The sequence below is a fragment of the Lynx canadensis genome, chromosome B2 (genome assembly GCF_007474595.2).
Source record: "Lynx canadensis isolate LIC74 chromosome B2, mLynCan4.pri.v2, whole genome shotgun sequence".
In the NCBI taxonomy this organism is placed as follows: domain Eukaryota; kingdom Metazoa; phylum Chordata; class Mammalia; order Carnivora; family Felidae; genus Lynx; species Lynx canadensis.
Genome location: NC_044307.1, coordinates 11732473 through 11748874, shown reverse-complemented (window position 1 = coordinate 11748874; position 16402 = coordinate 11732473). Strand labels below are relative to the sequence as shown.

The 16402-nt window shown below is 41.5% G+C and overlaps 1 protein-coding gene across 2 annotated transcripts in view; it reads left to right on the top strand.

Moving 5' to 3' along the window:
• CAP2 (cyclase associated actin cytoskeleton regulatory protein 2) overlaps positions 1-16402 on the top strand; it is a 152485-nt gene that overhangs the window by 16871 nt on the left and 119212 nt on the right. For both annotated transcript variants that reach the window (XM_030314790.1, XM_030314789.1), the window contains exons 2-3: positions 8394-8515; positions 12652-12752. In XM_030314790.1, the coding sequence (XP_030170650.1) occupies positions 8395-8515; positions 12652-12752 (222 nt within the window). In that variant the 5' untranslated portion in view covers position 8394. The remainder of the gene's footprint in view (positions 1-8393; positions 8516-12651; positions 12753-16402) is intronic.

The window sequence follows — 16402 nt, the reverse complement described above, 5'->3', positions numbered from 1 at the left end:
GAAAGTCCAGCTGAAGAGAGTTTGCCTTTGTTCTCTGCACTGGGACCTTTGGAGGAATCCGTCGGCTAATCAGGATCTCCTCTGGTAGGTTTTCTCCAGTTTTGTGAAAAATTTAAAAGTGTTCTTTCATTCGCATAACTCTCTGATCTCTCCTATTCTGATATTACTGTCCCCAAATTCAGAGACTTTTGAAACTTCTTTGCAATGAAAAGAAAATGGTGGCTTTTTCTTTTTTCTTTTTTTTTCTTTTTGATGTTTGGTGAAGCTGGCCCCAGCAGTGCTCTTTGGGAGGGAAAGCGAAAGATAGAAAGGCAGGCACCTTGACAATGGGAATGTGTCTCTGAGAGAACAACTCCCTGGCTTGACGGAGCAGGGTCTCCTTCCGGCCCCCTCCCACGACAGCTGGGCCCAGAAATGTATTTTAATCCCACTTGATTTTCTACCCATGAGCACTGTGCTGGGCAGGTAGAGGGGACTAACTGAATGAATGAACCCAGCGTATCCAGGGAGGAAGCCAATGAAGGGAGGAATGAAGACTGTGGTTTGTTTCTGCTGCACGTACTATTACCCCATCAGCAATACTGAACCACACGATTCCTTCCCCCCGGGGATTGGTAGCTTCTAGAGAAAGGAAAGGAAGTAATTATTACAGTCACAATAAAGAGAAATTAACATCTAGGACAGCCTGGTTCGATGGTAGTTCAACAAATCTTTCTTTAATTCGGGCGGATTTATAGAGAAAGGAGTCCATTGTGACTCTACTGTTTGCTCACACGTAAGCCAGCTGCCCAGTCTGACCATGAGAAAAAGTTAGAGAATCTCCCATTTCCTGTCACCTCAAATCTGTTTTCTGTGTAAGCTTAGACTCATGATCTTTGGAATCCCTGGAGTCTGGGTCTCCTCTATAGAGTCAGAGGAGAAACGCTCACCACAATTATTTCTGCACCTTTGGCCTCATGAGAGCAGAACTTCAGCCAGCAGTCTGGACCCTGGAACACCCAGCCGTTGTGAACATGAAGATGTTACCGCAGTAGTGTTCTCCCTGGCTTGTTTTATGAACTTGCTGTGAGCGATTTACAAAATCCTTTGGACAGTGTGGAGTTTTAAAAATCTTGAAACCCCGAAGGAAAAAAGGAACTGTGGAAAACCCAGGGTTCACATTCCAGAGAGCGGGTGTGCTCTTGTAAGTCACGGGAAGAAGCCACCGCGGTTTTAAGTGGGTTAAGCTAACCTAATGTCTTCTTCGAAGCGGAAATCTTGGGGCTCCTGGGGGGCTCAGTCGGTTAAGCATCTGACTCTTGGTTTCAGCTCAGGTCATGATCTCACGGTTTGTGAGTTCGAGCCCCACATCGGGGTCCGAGCTGACAGTGCGGAGCCTGCTTGGGATTCTCTCTCTCCTTCTCTCTTCCCACCCCTCCCCCCACTCACTCTATCTCTCTCTCTCAAAAATAAATAAATAAACTTAAAAATATATATACACTAAAACTAAAATAAACAAGTGGGAACTTCTCCTGTGAAAATCTGGCTCATCACCTGAACTGGGATTATGCCAATGAGTGGGCAGGCAAGGGAAAGGCAGTGAGTGGTAGCCAATTAATTAGTCAATCAAAAAGTATTTATAGAATTCTCCGTGTACACGGCAGCAGGCAGGACTCAGAGGGAGATGCAAAGAAGAGTAAAAGGTAGTACCATAGCACATGGAGAGCTCAGACTTGTGGGAGGCAAGGTGTGCATGTGCTAGTGGAAAGATAGGACGAGGCAGGATTTTAATTGAGCAGAGGTGTCTTCTAGATGCCGAGACTGTAACACAGACAAGCAGGCGGTTATTCTGGGCTTATCACCATTGACGCTGTACCAGAGGGTGGCGATTTTCAAAGCAGCTATAATTGGTTAGACTAAGTAGTTCTGTCTTACCAGACCCCTTACCACTGAGCACGAGACGATTTGGATGAGACAATCTGAGGAATGAAGGAGCGTTGTTTTCCAAACGTGATTCCACGGAGATTGGGCTTGTGTCCTTAGCAGAGAGCTCTTTTAAAGCAAACAAATCATTCTGGAAATGTGTAGGGGCCTCCAGTTAGAGGATAAAGAAGTCCTGGGGATGTAATCTACAGCACGGTGACTGTAGTTAACAATATCGTGTTGTATATTTGAAAGTTGCCAAGAGAGCAGATGTTAAAAGTTCCTAACACAAGAAAAAAATCCGTAACTGTGTATGGGGCTGGTTAATTGAGCTTCTTGTGGGGATCATTTTGCAATGTACAGAAGTCACCCCCTTTTTTATTTTATTTTTTAAATGTTTATTTTTGAGACACACACACACACACACACACACACACAGTGCAAGCAGGGGAGGGGCAGAGAGAGAGAGAGTGGGAGACACAGAGTCTGAAGCAGGCTTCAGGCTCCGAGCTATCAACACAGAGCCTGACGCGGGGCTTGAACTCCCAAACCTCGAGATCATGACCGGAACCGAAGTTGGACGCTTAACTGACGGAGCCGCCCAGGCGCCCCCCTCCCGCCACCTCCCCGTACAGTAGCCGCCTCTCATCCACAGTTTCAGTTACCTGCAGTCGATCACAGTGATAAAGTAGATACATGATCCTCTTTCTGAGGCCGTGAGGGCAGTAGCAGCCGTGTGCTGCTGTCACAGCGCCTACGTCATTCACTCACCGCATCTCATCACGTAGGCATTTTATCATCTCACGTCATCACAAGAAGAAGCATGGGTACAGCACAGTGAGGTATTTTGAGAAAGAGAAAGGTCATATTTACGTAATTTTTATTAGAGTACAGTATACTGTTGTAATGGTTCTATTTTATTGTTAGTTATTCTTGTTAACCTCTAACTATGCCTAATAGAGAAATTAAACTTAATCGTAAGAATGTGCATGTAGGAAAAAACACAGCATATACAAAGTTTGGCACTCTCTGTGGTTCCAGGCTTCCTGGGAGCGTCTTGGAACAGATCCCTGAGGGATAAGGGAGGACTACTTTATACTATATCAAATCATTAGCTGTGCATCTAAAACTAATGCAGTATATGTTGATCAGTTCTGAATTTTTTTAATGTTTGGGGGAACACATATGACTGCCACACTAATTACATACCAAAAATCTCACCGTTGCACATGGACTCGAGAAAGCCACTTTTAGAAATCTTGGCGGAATAAGTATGTGAGTAGATGAAACTGAGACAAGGAAAAAAAAATTATAAGGGTATAATTATAAGGTATGACCTGAAATGTTTAGCTAGTCATTTCCATTGGCCAGGTTTTTTTATGTTATGTTATGTTATTTTACTTATTTATTTTTCATTTTTTATTGAAGTGTAATTACGTTCAGGCGTACAGCATAGTGATTTGACAACTCTGTTGGCCAGGTCTTTTAGATGATTGCCCAGCATTTAAAATGCACAAAGGCTTGATACAGTGGTTTGTAAATCTGTTTGCACCGTTAGCAAAAATAAATGGGATGTCTTCCTAACAGTAGCTAACACATCTATCACTGATCGTGTCACAGACTCTGTATGCCTTTCTATACACACTTATAGGAACCCTATGTACAGGTAGTAACTAAATAAAGCAAAACAAAATTAAGCTCTTTCCCAAAGAACTTCAGTTAGTGATTCCAAAAGCAGGGCCCCCTCTAAACAGCCCTGGTTAAAAAGAGGCAAACGATTGAGACCTTGTAAAAATGTTTGTAAGTGTGGGGAACTCTCCCTTTCTGGAAACTACTGTGGGAAAGGATAGGAATGTCGTCTCTCTTACTGTTTTAGTCATCGTCTTATTGCGGAACATTGCACACGAAATTAGTATTAGGAACTATCTGTACTTTAAGGATGGGTTTTATGAAATGACCAATGTTATTTTTTAACTTTTAAGTGATACTATAAAATTAATATAAGTATAATATAAAAGTAATATATGAATAGAAATAATATAACACAAATATAATATAAAATTAATAAATTTTTAAATGATGACAGCCATCCTTTCACCTAGGAAAATGCTACCAAAGACAGTATATGAGAGAATACTAACTGGCTATATTCTTAATGAAGTGTATGAAATATTTGTAAATGGGTGTATTTGATGTAAAGGAGTTTAAATTGTTTATTTAGAATCCTGACTACTTTATTTGAAAAAAAAAAACCCACAAAATTTAGTTTGTAAACTCACTCAGAGATAAACAGGATGTGATACCCATTTTCCTATTTTTGCCACACCTTTTTGAAAATCATTCATTAAAACATTTGATCAACCCTAAGGTATGTCATTGTGAAATCCCAAACCCTTGAGGACAAAGACCCCGCAAACTTCCTCCAGAGAGGAAAACAAAGACTGCATCAAGGGATGAAAAATCAGAGAATCAGAACGGCTTTGGACCTCTCAACAGTAACCTAGGGAGCTAGAACACAATGGAGGAATGCCTTGAAAATTCTGAGGAAAACTTCCATCCCAGAATCCTACACTCAGCCAAACCTCCAAAGTGTGAAGGCAAAATCAAGGTATTTTCAGACTTGCAGGTTCGCCACAAAAATTGTCCTTTCACATACCTTGTTTTCAGAAGAAAATGCTCTGAAACTAAGAAGACAGTTAAGAAAGTACACCAAGAAAGAGGAGGGTATAGAATCGGAAAAGCAGGTGATACTAGGTAAGAGGGCATGGGGAGAAGGCCCTGGGGTAAAGGGGAAGGCAGATCTCTGGTCCCAGAGGCACCGTGGGCCTACTGAGCTCTCATGCACTTGGAGTGATTCTCCAGAAGAGATGCCTCTGAGAAGAAAGATGTAACAGCATTCCAGATGTGTTTGCCTCAACTGAAAGGAGACTTGTACAACTGGGAGAAGAGTTTGGAGGTGAATAACTTTTAAGTATGTAGAGAAAACTGGGAAGTATGTAGAGAAAACTGAACAACATAGCTGCAGGGAAACAGGTTGTGAAAAAAGAAAATGGAGAATAATTTTAGGATATGTTGTGACTCAGCTGTGAATAGTCATAAACGTGTTTTGACCCTGATGCTTGGTCACATAGAAATTGTGACACAACAGTACTGGGCAAAAGGAAGTGTTCATGTGTCTGGTGGTGGGGATTGGGCAAAACCTCTTGGTTTTGGTGGGAACTCAGTGGATAATGCCTGGAACCGAAGAGAAACAAGACACACAGAGATGGAAGCATGTTATGTACAGATGAGGAGATAATTACTGAAAGGAACAGCTAAAATCATGGAAATCAGTTGATTCTCAAGGCAAAAATGGAAGGAGGCAGCCTCATAGAACTATTGTAGAGCTGTTTAAATTCTGTGCATGTCTAAAGAGTTAAACTTTAAAAAGGGAAAAGTGAGGGGATAATTCAAATGAGGAAAAAAAACCAAGATGAGTTCTACTTCCTATTATAAAGGAACTCAAGAAAGAATACTACCAAATTATTACAAAACAAGGAATTAAGATTCACCTCGAGTGGAATTTCCTAAAACAGATCATTAAAAAGAGAAGGTCATGGAATTCTATATTCCTCCCACTTTTTCTTTCCACCCACCCTCACACCCAGTCAGATGATTGTGTTTATCCTCTATGAGCCGGAGGTTATAGGGGACCTCATCTTGGGGTTGGCTTCTGCATGAATTGGAGGACTAGACAGTCTGGAGACCAGGTTTGAGCCTCATCATCTGACCTAGTCTCTTGGTTGCCCAGCTGTGTGTCTGGCTTCTCTCTGCTTCTCATCTGATTCTTAGAACATCTTATGTCTGACCAGTTTGCCATAGATCCCCTCTTCTGTTGGCTTCCTGGTCCAAATCCATCTGTCTGCCCACCTGGCTCTGACTCATTCCTTACCCTGACCTTGCTGTCTACGTTTCCTCCTATCCATTTCCTCAGCCTGATTCCTAATTCCTGGCCTCATGAAAACTTGGCTAAATCCACTTTGAAAAACCAAGGCGAATGGAACTGCCTGGGAAGAATTTGGAGAATCTGTTGCTCTGTTCTTTCTTCATTCTTGAGAGCCAGGATAGCAGCTGAGGGCACATGTGGGGAGGGGTGTGTGTGTGTGTGTGTGTGTGTGTGTGTGTGTGTGTGTGTTGGGAGAAGAAAGCATAGCCATCTTGGACCCCATCATTCTCCCTGGGAATGCTACCATGTATATTTTGGATATCTTTCTCTTTTTTATTCTCTTTTATTTGTTCTTCCATTCCTCTTAGAAACTGTTCTAAAATTTTAAACCCAGAGGCATCTTTCCAGCTTCCTTGCCTGGGTTGTATTTTGATCTCTTCAGAGGCTGTGACAAGACTCCAGTCCATGGTGATTTTACGCGAAGTGACATCTGATTTGTTTTCAGACTGCATTCCACACCAGTCAGCCTGGCCCTGCAGTGTGTGGGCTAACTCCTGTTGTCTCTCAACATATGGAGCGCTATTAGATAGTGTGAGTTTGAGTCTTGTCAGGGAGGCCGATTAAGCCCCAGTCGGGGACAGCCGTCCTAAGTGTGAAATGTAACAGGCCTTCCTGAAATGGCGCTGTGAGCCTCTGGAGGTGGTGGGTGCCTTTCTGTTGGGGCATCGGGAACTTGCTAACAAAGCAAACACGTTTTTTTTTTCCTTAGCATGGGCTAGGTCTATGGTGTAACATTTGGCAAGTTGAGTAACAGAGAACATAGATAACCGTGAACAGATGGACGCCTATTAAAAGATTTGAGGGGCTTTTACCATCTCTCAAATGGCCTTCACCCTCCTACAGGATACCCAGTTCCCTTGCACGATTACGTAAAGGGTTCAATTAAATTGCTTCTTTTTTTTTTTTTTCTCAATTGCAGTAGAAGCGAAAGCTCTGACGTTAAGAGGAAAAGAATAGATGAGAAACTTCTAATTTTGAATCCCCTTGGGATTAGATGCTGATTTCGGCCGTGCAGAGAACACTGCCCCATATTTTGAAAGCATAGCTGCTGGCAGTTTCAGAGGAGATGACTTTCCAAAATAGGCAGTGAACCCCCCCATCCGTATCTGATGACCATCGGACATGTGGATGCAGAAGTACAGAGCTACCCACATGTTTTGATAAGTCTAACCTTGCTCTTGAAAATGGCAGTGACATGTCATCATTATGAAATACAAAACACACACAAAAAATGCATTACCTGGTTGTTTGCAGAAATAGAAAACATTACCTGTCTTAGAGAAATAGTATTTACTCACCCTCTGGGGCAGCCCTGTCTCCTCAATGGGAGCACGTCTATCTTCTTTGGCTTAAGATGATGCTTAGAAAGTTCGCAAGAGTGAGAACTACAGACACTGATTAAGATGGGGTGTGTTTTACTTTCTCTGGGGCAGCAGCCTGAATTTGCCAAAAGCAGTCGTAGGTTGATATGGCGGGAGCTATGGTATCTCTAAGCTGGATCTCATGAACTTGGCCAAATTAGATTGGGTTCCATTCCTCAGCGATTGCCTTCATAACATTACATTGTAGGGCCAGCAATTTTAAGGTACTCACCTGTGCACACTCAGGATAGCTCTCTAAGTAGTGTTTGGACGCAGAAAAGCTAGATACCCAACATGCCCACTCTTATCCTCAATCCCTTATTCAGCGTCAAACCCAATTTATCCCAGCAGAGACTGCTGGGGAACCGAAGCTTCCTGTCTCCAGAAACCACTCCACCTAAAACTAAACTTTGTCCAAAAATAATCAGCAGCAAAATGAAATATACACTGTTAATATTTTAAATTAAAAATTTCCACCATTCGGAAGAATTGTAACCTAAAGTAATCCAGCGGCAGACACACTGAAGGTGGTAATAAGTAGAAGACAGCCCTTAGAGATGAAAACCCAGTCACCTGCTAAATGATATGGTTTCATAAACTCAATTCCGAGCTCAGCTGTTTGGCTTAAAGTAATTGAGTAGGTAAACAAGAATTACCAGTGGGTTTAGTGTCCCCTGGAGAGTTATACTTTCACAGAAAGAAATCATTGGAAATAGTTAAAATATGCTCCTACCATTTAGTAGGATAAAAGTTGGCAATATTAATTGTGAGATATATGTTCACAGGCTTTTAGTTTATGCTAGACATAGATTGTATCATAGCACAAGGAAGCATCCGAGGAGATACTTGTTAATGGTGTAGGGAGTGATTTTTTTGTGTATTGCATCTGGAGCTTATAAAGTCATTGAATGGAATAGAAACCAAGATCAATATAATTTGGGTTTTTTGGGTTTTTTTTTTGTTCTAAGGTTTACGTTTTTTGGAGTTTCACATATTTTCCTGATGTATAGAAATACTCTGTAGGCAATGAAAGCCATTCCGAGTAATTTTTATTTTCCCTGTTGCTGCTGTTAAATTTAATGGTGTCAGCTTGCTAATCCTCCCTGACATTCACACGGACTCCATTTGTGCCTGTGTTTTTCTAGAATGGCAGAGATGCAAGGACTGATGGAGAGGCTGGAACGGGTGGTCGGCCGACTGGAGTCGCTGTCTGCAGAGTCACACCGGCCTCCTGGGGACTGTGAGGGACTTAATGGTGTCAGTAGAGGTAGGGACACTAACTGTTGTCATTACTTAATGTTCTCCCCATCACTTCGTTCTCAGGAAATATTTTTATCACCCTTTCTTCAGCTTTCGTACTCCTTCCTTCCTTCCTTCCTTCCTTCCTTCCTTCCTTCCTTCCTTCCTTTATTTGTTTTGTTTACTTTTTTTGAGATGCAGCGGGGAGGGGGAGATAGAATCCCAAGCAGCTTCCTCACTTTCAGCGCACAACCTGAGGCGGGGCTCAAACCCACGAACTGTGAGATCATGACCTGAGCCCAAATCAAGCATTAGACTCTTAACCAACTGAGCCACCCAGGCGCCCCCATACTCCTTCCTTTGTATGTGATCATGATATTCACCAGATGCAAGCCATCCCTGAAGAAGGGAAAGGAAATAAAGTTTCAACCCACAATCTGCAAAAATTACCAGTATCTGTGCCTATTAAGAGCATAATCTATGTGCCAAATGTCGTTATTCGTTTGCTCTAGTGTTTATACTGTTGTTCCACATTCCGCAGTGGCTATACATATATTATCTGAGTAATTTTATCAAAGAGAAATTAATGTTCTCGATTACAGTGTCAATTGGAAGGAATTATCATTCTGTAGATTTGAATTTTAAAGAGAACAAGTCATTAAATTTAAGAACTGCAGTTTTGAAGGAAGTGAGTCTGACGGGAAGCCAAACGTTGGTTCCAAGTAACATGATCACGTCGCATTGTGTCACCTGTGCCTGTTCCTAACCAAATATGCCTTTAAAGTCATATGCTAATGCCACTTAAAAAAAAAGATTTTAAATATATGATCAAACATAAAAAGTTAACAACATAACATAAAAGTTAGCTAGAAGAATACCATATATGGCAAACTCTCTAAGTATCGACAGTAATTTTTCCAGTTCCTTCTTGTCTGAGGTCGTAGATTTAGGAAATAAAAATACAGGACACCCAGTTAAATTTGAATTTCAGATGAACTACTTTTTTGGGGGGGTATAAGTATGTTCCACATACTGCCTGGGATATACTGCATGGTACACACTTAACTCTAAAAATTTATTCATTATTTATTTGAAATTCCAATGTAACTCAGGGATCTGTATCTCATCTGGCAACTCTATTCTTGTCTCAAGTACACTTCCTCCTTATCTGACCCATTTTGAATCCTATCAGGCTTTGGGGACCGAGAAAAGCCTAGGGGAATGGGGGCTTCAAAAAAAAAAAGCTTTCACTAGGCAAGATCCACATTGGTGCTTCTAGAATTTCAGGAGTATTTGGGGGCTGTGCCTTGTATCGGATGCCTTAGGACAAAAATTACTGCATGAACACAAATGCACAGACTGGTTTTTCCCCCCTGAGCATAATGAAAACTAAAATGTTTTGAATGAATTGAAAGGGGATGTTCTTTAAAGGGAGGCTGCCAGGGGCCTGTAAATTTCTTCCACATCAACTGAAACACATCTATGATTTCATTCTGAGCCTCTTTTTGTTAACTGTATAATTGGTGTAGGAGATTCAGTAAACCTCATTTGTAAGGAAATATTTTCATGTTCGCTTCAATAACTTGGGTTTCCTATGTCTTTGACATCAGGAGATCAAAAGACATTTCTGTACGATTGCTGCCCACAAATAGAAAGCCTATAGATGCATAAAATATAAGTAAAATCCAACTCTCAGAACACTGTGTAGCATTGTTGAATAAAGGGGGGAAAAACTCAATAATTTGAACCTCACTTGACTTAAAGAGGTACTAGACTGCACTTTGTATTTTCTTTGTTATAGCAGTAATTTTCAGGGAAACTTAATAGACTAAACAAAATTGGAAGGTGTATAATTAAATTACTTAAGTATTTAAACAGATATTTTCTAATACAGAAAATTGTTCCAAACCAGTTATTAGAATGAGGTCTTTTAAAACAACTTACCCAGTGGTTTATTATCCTACTAGGAATGCAGTAGGGTCATTGGTAAGCAGGATAATTAGTAAAATATCTGAATGATAACCATCCTTAAAACATTTTACAACCCTAAACAGCATCGCTTTCATTTCTTCTTAATTTAGTAAGCTTTGATGGTTTTCTAAATTCTATTTTTAACAAATCCTTAAGGACACCCTCTCACCTGAAATATAAAACATCGTTATTATGGTGATGTTATAACTGAAGTTAAAAAATTTTTTTTGATTTAGAAAGAAACTTTTAGGAGCGCCTGGACAGCTCAGTTGGTTAAGGATCCGACTTCAGCTCAGGTCATGATCTCACAGTTTGTGAGTTCAAGCCCCACATCAGGCTCTGTGCTGACAGCTTGGAGCCTGGAGCCTGCTTTGGACTCTCTGCCCCTCCTCTGCTCTCTCTCTCTCTCTCTCTAAAATAAATAAACACTAAAAAATTTAAAAAGAAATAAAAAGAAATTTTTAGATGGAACCCTGTCCACTACATCTGTAATATGCAGAAGTCAGCGAACTGCCTTCTTATGATACAGGTGCTATGTTGTGTTTTATGGTGGTTTTTTTCCCCCTGACGATCAGGTAAGTTTGGTTCAACAGTTGAAGAAGTATTTTTGCACGCACACCAAGTAATGAGTACTTTGTTATATACGAGGAAATCTAAGATGGATTATATGCAGAATCCTCCAGAATCTTTGGTCTCCATGCTTTGCTATTCAGGGCCACAACTGCTCTGATTAAGGGATGCTCACAAGATGCAGGCTGGGAAGAAAGACAGGTCATTAAGGGCTGCCCAGAGGAGGTGTGAACAGAGCTAAGTGATGAAAGGAAATAGGAAAATAATTCCCTTTTATAACCGTTCCTTCTGCTATGCAGAGTCCTTTGTCTCATGTCTCAAACTCTCCAACTTTAAATACATCGCAGACACCTCTCAGGTGTCTCCCACAGCAACAAACGGGTTTATCTGCTTCCAAATGGACCCCTAAGGAAGCTGTGGGCTTGCCCCCCTTTTATATTCCAGAAGTTGGTATGTACTGTATTTTGAACTTTAAGGTTCAGCTTCAATAGCCTGCTTAGAAGTTAGACTGTAGGTGCACAGCACTGTAAGCAGCTGTTTTCATCACCTTCTGGGCCTGTGGAAATGGGCATCTGGGAAAGGAAGGAAGCTTTATCCTACAGCTTTATGAGCATGGCTACTAATGTACAGTTTGAGAAAGGGAATCCTAGGTTTTGGTTTGGATTTTAATTGCCTGTAGGGTTGAGTTTTTCAATACTAGGGACATGAAATCTGGGACTAAGACACAATTTTTCTGTTAAAAAGCAAGGAAAGAGATACAGAGCACTCCAGGTTGGGCCGTTGTCGCTTGGGTTTTTATGGTAATTTGTCAGATCAAAACTTAACGTGAGTTAGCTCAGCAGACCTTTTCATGCCTTCCAACTCTGCCTCCCTCCCCCAGGAAGTGAGGACAGGATGGAACAGAATGTGTGACATTGGCATTGTTTTCCTACTTACCAGAGTTTGTTATTGCCTTTTAATTGTCCTGGGTAATCTTGGTAACTGTGTGCAAGGTCTCACAGCACCTGGGCAGATCAGTGTAGTAGAAAGTACACTTGGCTTATGTCAGTTCTTGGATCTGCCTCTTATTTGACTATAGTTTTGGTCAAGTCATGTGCTCCAATTACATCTCCATTTCCTCAACCAGTAAAACTATGATGGTGCTACTTAGCCTTGTGAGTTTGGGGAAGAAACAAATTCGTATGTAGGTGAAAGTGCTTACTCAAATAGGAAAGCATTGTGTTTTCTTGAGCCATTGAAAAATGTTTCAGGAATACTGACCGATTGAACGACTGCCTGGGTGAAAAGAATGAGAATGGCATGGGTGATATTAAGCTTCCATAGGGCCTCTGGCAAAGCAGTATCAGCTTTTCATTAGACTCCTGGGGACTGGGGCACAGGGTGGCTCAGTCATTTGAGCTTCCTACTTCAGCACAGATCATGACCTCAACAGTTCATGGGTTCAAGTCCCGCGTCGGGTTCTGTGCTGACAGCTCAGAGCCTGCAGCCTGCTTCAGATTCTGTCTCCCTCTCTGTCTGCCTCTCCCCTGCTTGCACTCCATCTCTCTCTCTCTCAAAAATAAATAAAAACATTAAAAAAAAAAAAAACCTCTCAGAGACTGACAAAATGTGATTCTTCCAAAGGTGTGGCACCCTCCGTGGAAGCCTTTGATAAGCTGATGAACAGCATGGTGGCGGAGTTTTTACAGAAGAGTAGGATCCTTGCTGGCGATGTGGAGACTCACGTGAGTACTTTTCTCTCTTTGTCTCTGTGGAGGAGATGACTACTATTTAAAAAACAAACAAACACCCCAGAAATGACAAGGGTGGGTGAGGATATGGGGAGACTGGGGTCCTTGTTCACTGCTGCTGGCAATGCAGAGTGACGTAGCCAGTGTCGAATCCCGAAAGCAGGATCCCGAAGAGCTATTTGTGTACCCACGTTCCCAGCAGCATGACGCACCAATAGCCAAAAGGTAGAAGCCACCGTGTGTGTGTGACCAGATGAAAGGGCAAACACAATGTGGTCTATGCGTCCAAGGGAATATTATTCAGCCTTAAAAAGGAAGGAAATTCTGACATGCGCTACAACATGGTCGCACCTTGAGGATATTTCGTTAAGGGAAATAAGTCAGTTGCAAAATGAAAAGGACTGTATGATTCCACTTACATGAGGTGTCTCTGAATCCGTTGAGCTGAGGGAGGTACCTAGAGTAGCCAACCAGACTCACAGATACAGAAAGTAGAATGCTGGCTGCTCGGGGCTGGCGGGAGAGAGAAGTGGGAACTTGTTTAATGGGTATAGCGTTTTAGTCTTGCAATGAAGGCTAAACTCCAGAGAAAGTTCTGGAGATCTGTTGCAGGACGATGTGAATATACTTAACAGTACTGAGATGTACACTTAAAGATGGTGAAGAGGGTACCATGTGTATTTTACCACAGTGGAAAAGTGCAGCCTGAGGAGGAAGCAAAATCATAGAATTTGATAATCCTTGGGTTGATAAAGACCTTTAATGATATCTGGGCCAGACTTCCAGTTTTAGACACTTCGGATACATTTAAAAATGTTTAGGGTCACCTGGGTGGCTCAGTTCGTTGAGCGTCTGACTCTTGGTTTCGGCTCAGGTCATGATCCCAGGGTCGTGGGATCGAGACCCGTGTTGGGCTCTGCGCGGAGTGTGGAGTCTGCTTGAGATTCTCTCTTTTCGTCTGCCCTTCCGGCTTTCTCTCTCTCTCAAAAAATAGAAAAATTTAAAAAAATGTTTAGCATCCTCCTTGACACTAGTCATTCATTATTTGCATGCATTTAGTGAAAATCTAATGTCATAGCCAAACCAATTAAAAAACCTAGGAGAAATTTATCTCCAGGTTCTTCTTTTTTCATTTGCCTTTGTTTCTCACAGAGGATTAAATTCCAAATCCATCTGCTCATGGATTTCTCAGCAATGGCAAAACCATTTTCAGTGTAGATTCACAGAAAATCTGATTCTTGAATACAGTTGAGGTTTGCGGTTAAAAAAAAAAAAAAAGAAGCAACCATAAAAAGGGATTCTCTCTTACTTGTCCCCCAATTAGACATTATATGCAGCACCCAACCCCAGTCTTCCAGGTGATCTGGTGGCTCAGGTGATACCAGAGACTCCAGGATTGTAATTAAATAGTTGCCTGTCACCTCCCGTTTACAATGCGTTTGTTCGTCACATCTAAGAAAAAGGAAGATTTCGTCTCATGACTTCCATTTTTATTAAAATCCCTATTGACACGCCTCTTGGCAGAAGAGGGGAAACTCTGCTGTACTCTGCTGTGGGTTCTAGAAAAGTCCGTGTAATGAGACGTGTTCACTTCCAGTGGATCCCGGAGCTCAGTGGTTACTCGGGTCTGTTCTTGAGCTTAATGTGCATACCTTGTATGCAGTAAGACAGTGGCTGGACTGCTTCTGTTTGAGGCACGACAGCACCTGAAAACTAACACGCAAAGTGGAATATTCCTGCCACTACACTAAGAGATTCTGAAGAAACTGACAAACATTTACTGTCTTAAACTATTACAAGATTACTGGATCATTATGGTTCCTATCAGTTAACATTGACATTGTACTTGTGAGGTGCAGAGTACATTGTAACTGTCATTAGCAATATCTCACAAAATTAAATATAGAAGTGTTGTACTAGAGCATTGAATTTGCCCTTAAAGAAAACACGCCGTGTTTGCATACCAAGTAAGTCTCTTCAAATTCCATAGTAAACAGTTCCTTTCAATTCTTTTCAGAACAAAGCAAGTTCTAAATAAAGTGTAGCCCGATTTATATCACGTTTTTTCTCCTCTCCACTCGTCAGCCTGAAAACAATATGACTCAACTGGAGGACAGTTCTCAATAATGGGTGCAGAATGCTTAAAGAAAGGCATGTTTTTCACTAACAAGTTTTTTGAAAAATGAAAGGAGAGAAAGAAGGAAGAAAAGAGAGGGGAGGAGGAGAAGAGAAAAAGAGGCAGAAAAAACCTTGTCATCTCAAAGTTTAGACTCTGCTTCTACAACACAAAGGAAGTACAGACAGCTATTGTCCATCTGCCCATGACTTTAATACACTGAGAAGGCGGTTTATTTTCTCTCTTATAGAACCATGTGTCATTGACATTAAGCTTGCAGCTGCTGCCTCTCACATAAGCCAGAAGTGGGGGTTGAACATTGTTCCAAGAACACACCTGTTGCCTAGAAGAAGGAAAAAAACCCCTCACATACCTGATTGTACAGTATGGAAATCTGAGAATGACACAAATGTGCATCATGTTAAATCCTATCCGTGTATTTAAAAGCTGTTTCACAGATACTAATAATGAATAAGGGCAGCCAAGCTATGATTTAACGTCTGCCTCGATGTGTTGGCTGCTGGCTGGGCTTTAATTTACTGATCACTCAATAGTCCATTGACAGACCAGACCACAAAAAAGAGGAACTAATAGCTACAATTAGGAAGCCCTGTTGAACCAAAGAACATAACAGGTTTAGAAAAGATTAGATCTTGTAAAGCCTTCTTGTGTGCAACATAAACCCAAGGGCTTATTTAAACTAGTCTTCAACCCAGGAACACTGGCGAAGCTTGCACCCCTTTTAAGAAAGAATCCACAGTGCATAATTTTATAATAGCTATTTAGGTTAAATATAGTCTTCGATGTCAAAGGAAAAGGATCCCCCAGAAACTGGATGTATGTAATACCGAGCTCTTGGCCAGGCATCATTTATCCTTAACTGGACTTACGTGATTGTTTTTCACAAAGCTGGCCTGCTGTTATTCACAGTCAATGGACCCAATCTCAGGCTATTTCTAAATGATTTGACAATCGCAAAACGACTATGAATCACATAGCTCCTCTCAACGCAAACCCTTTTTGGAGATTTATAGAATTTACATTTTAAAAATGTCTCTGGAAGTCTGGAACCATTTATTTTCTGTTCTTGATTAAAATGGATAAGAAAGAAACACTCTTTTATTCATTGTTTCGTAAAAATGAGAGAACCATACTTTGAATCCAAGGGGAATACAATTCAGTTAAGAAGTACAGCACACTTGGGGCGCCTGGGTGGCGCAGTCGGTTAAGCGTCCGACTTCAGCCAGGTCACGATCTCGCAGTCCGTGAGTTCGAGCCCTGCGTCAGGCTCTGGGCTGATGGCTCGGAGCCTGGAGCCTGTTTCCGATTCTGTGTCTCCCTCTCTCTCTGCCCCTCCCCCGTTCATGCTCTGTCTCTCTCTGTCCCAAAAATAAATAAACGTTAAAAAAAAAAAAAAAAAAAAAAAAAGTACAGCACACTTAAGCATAGTGTGATTAAGTCACAGTGCACCGTGTTATGACCTTGACTTCCCTGCCTTTGTAAAGGACGAACATTTTTAGACAGTTAT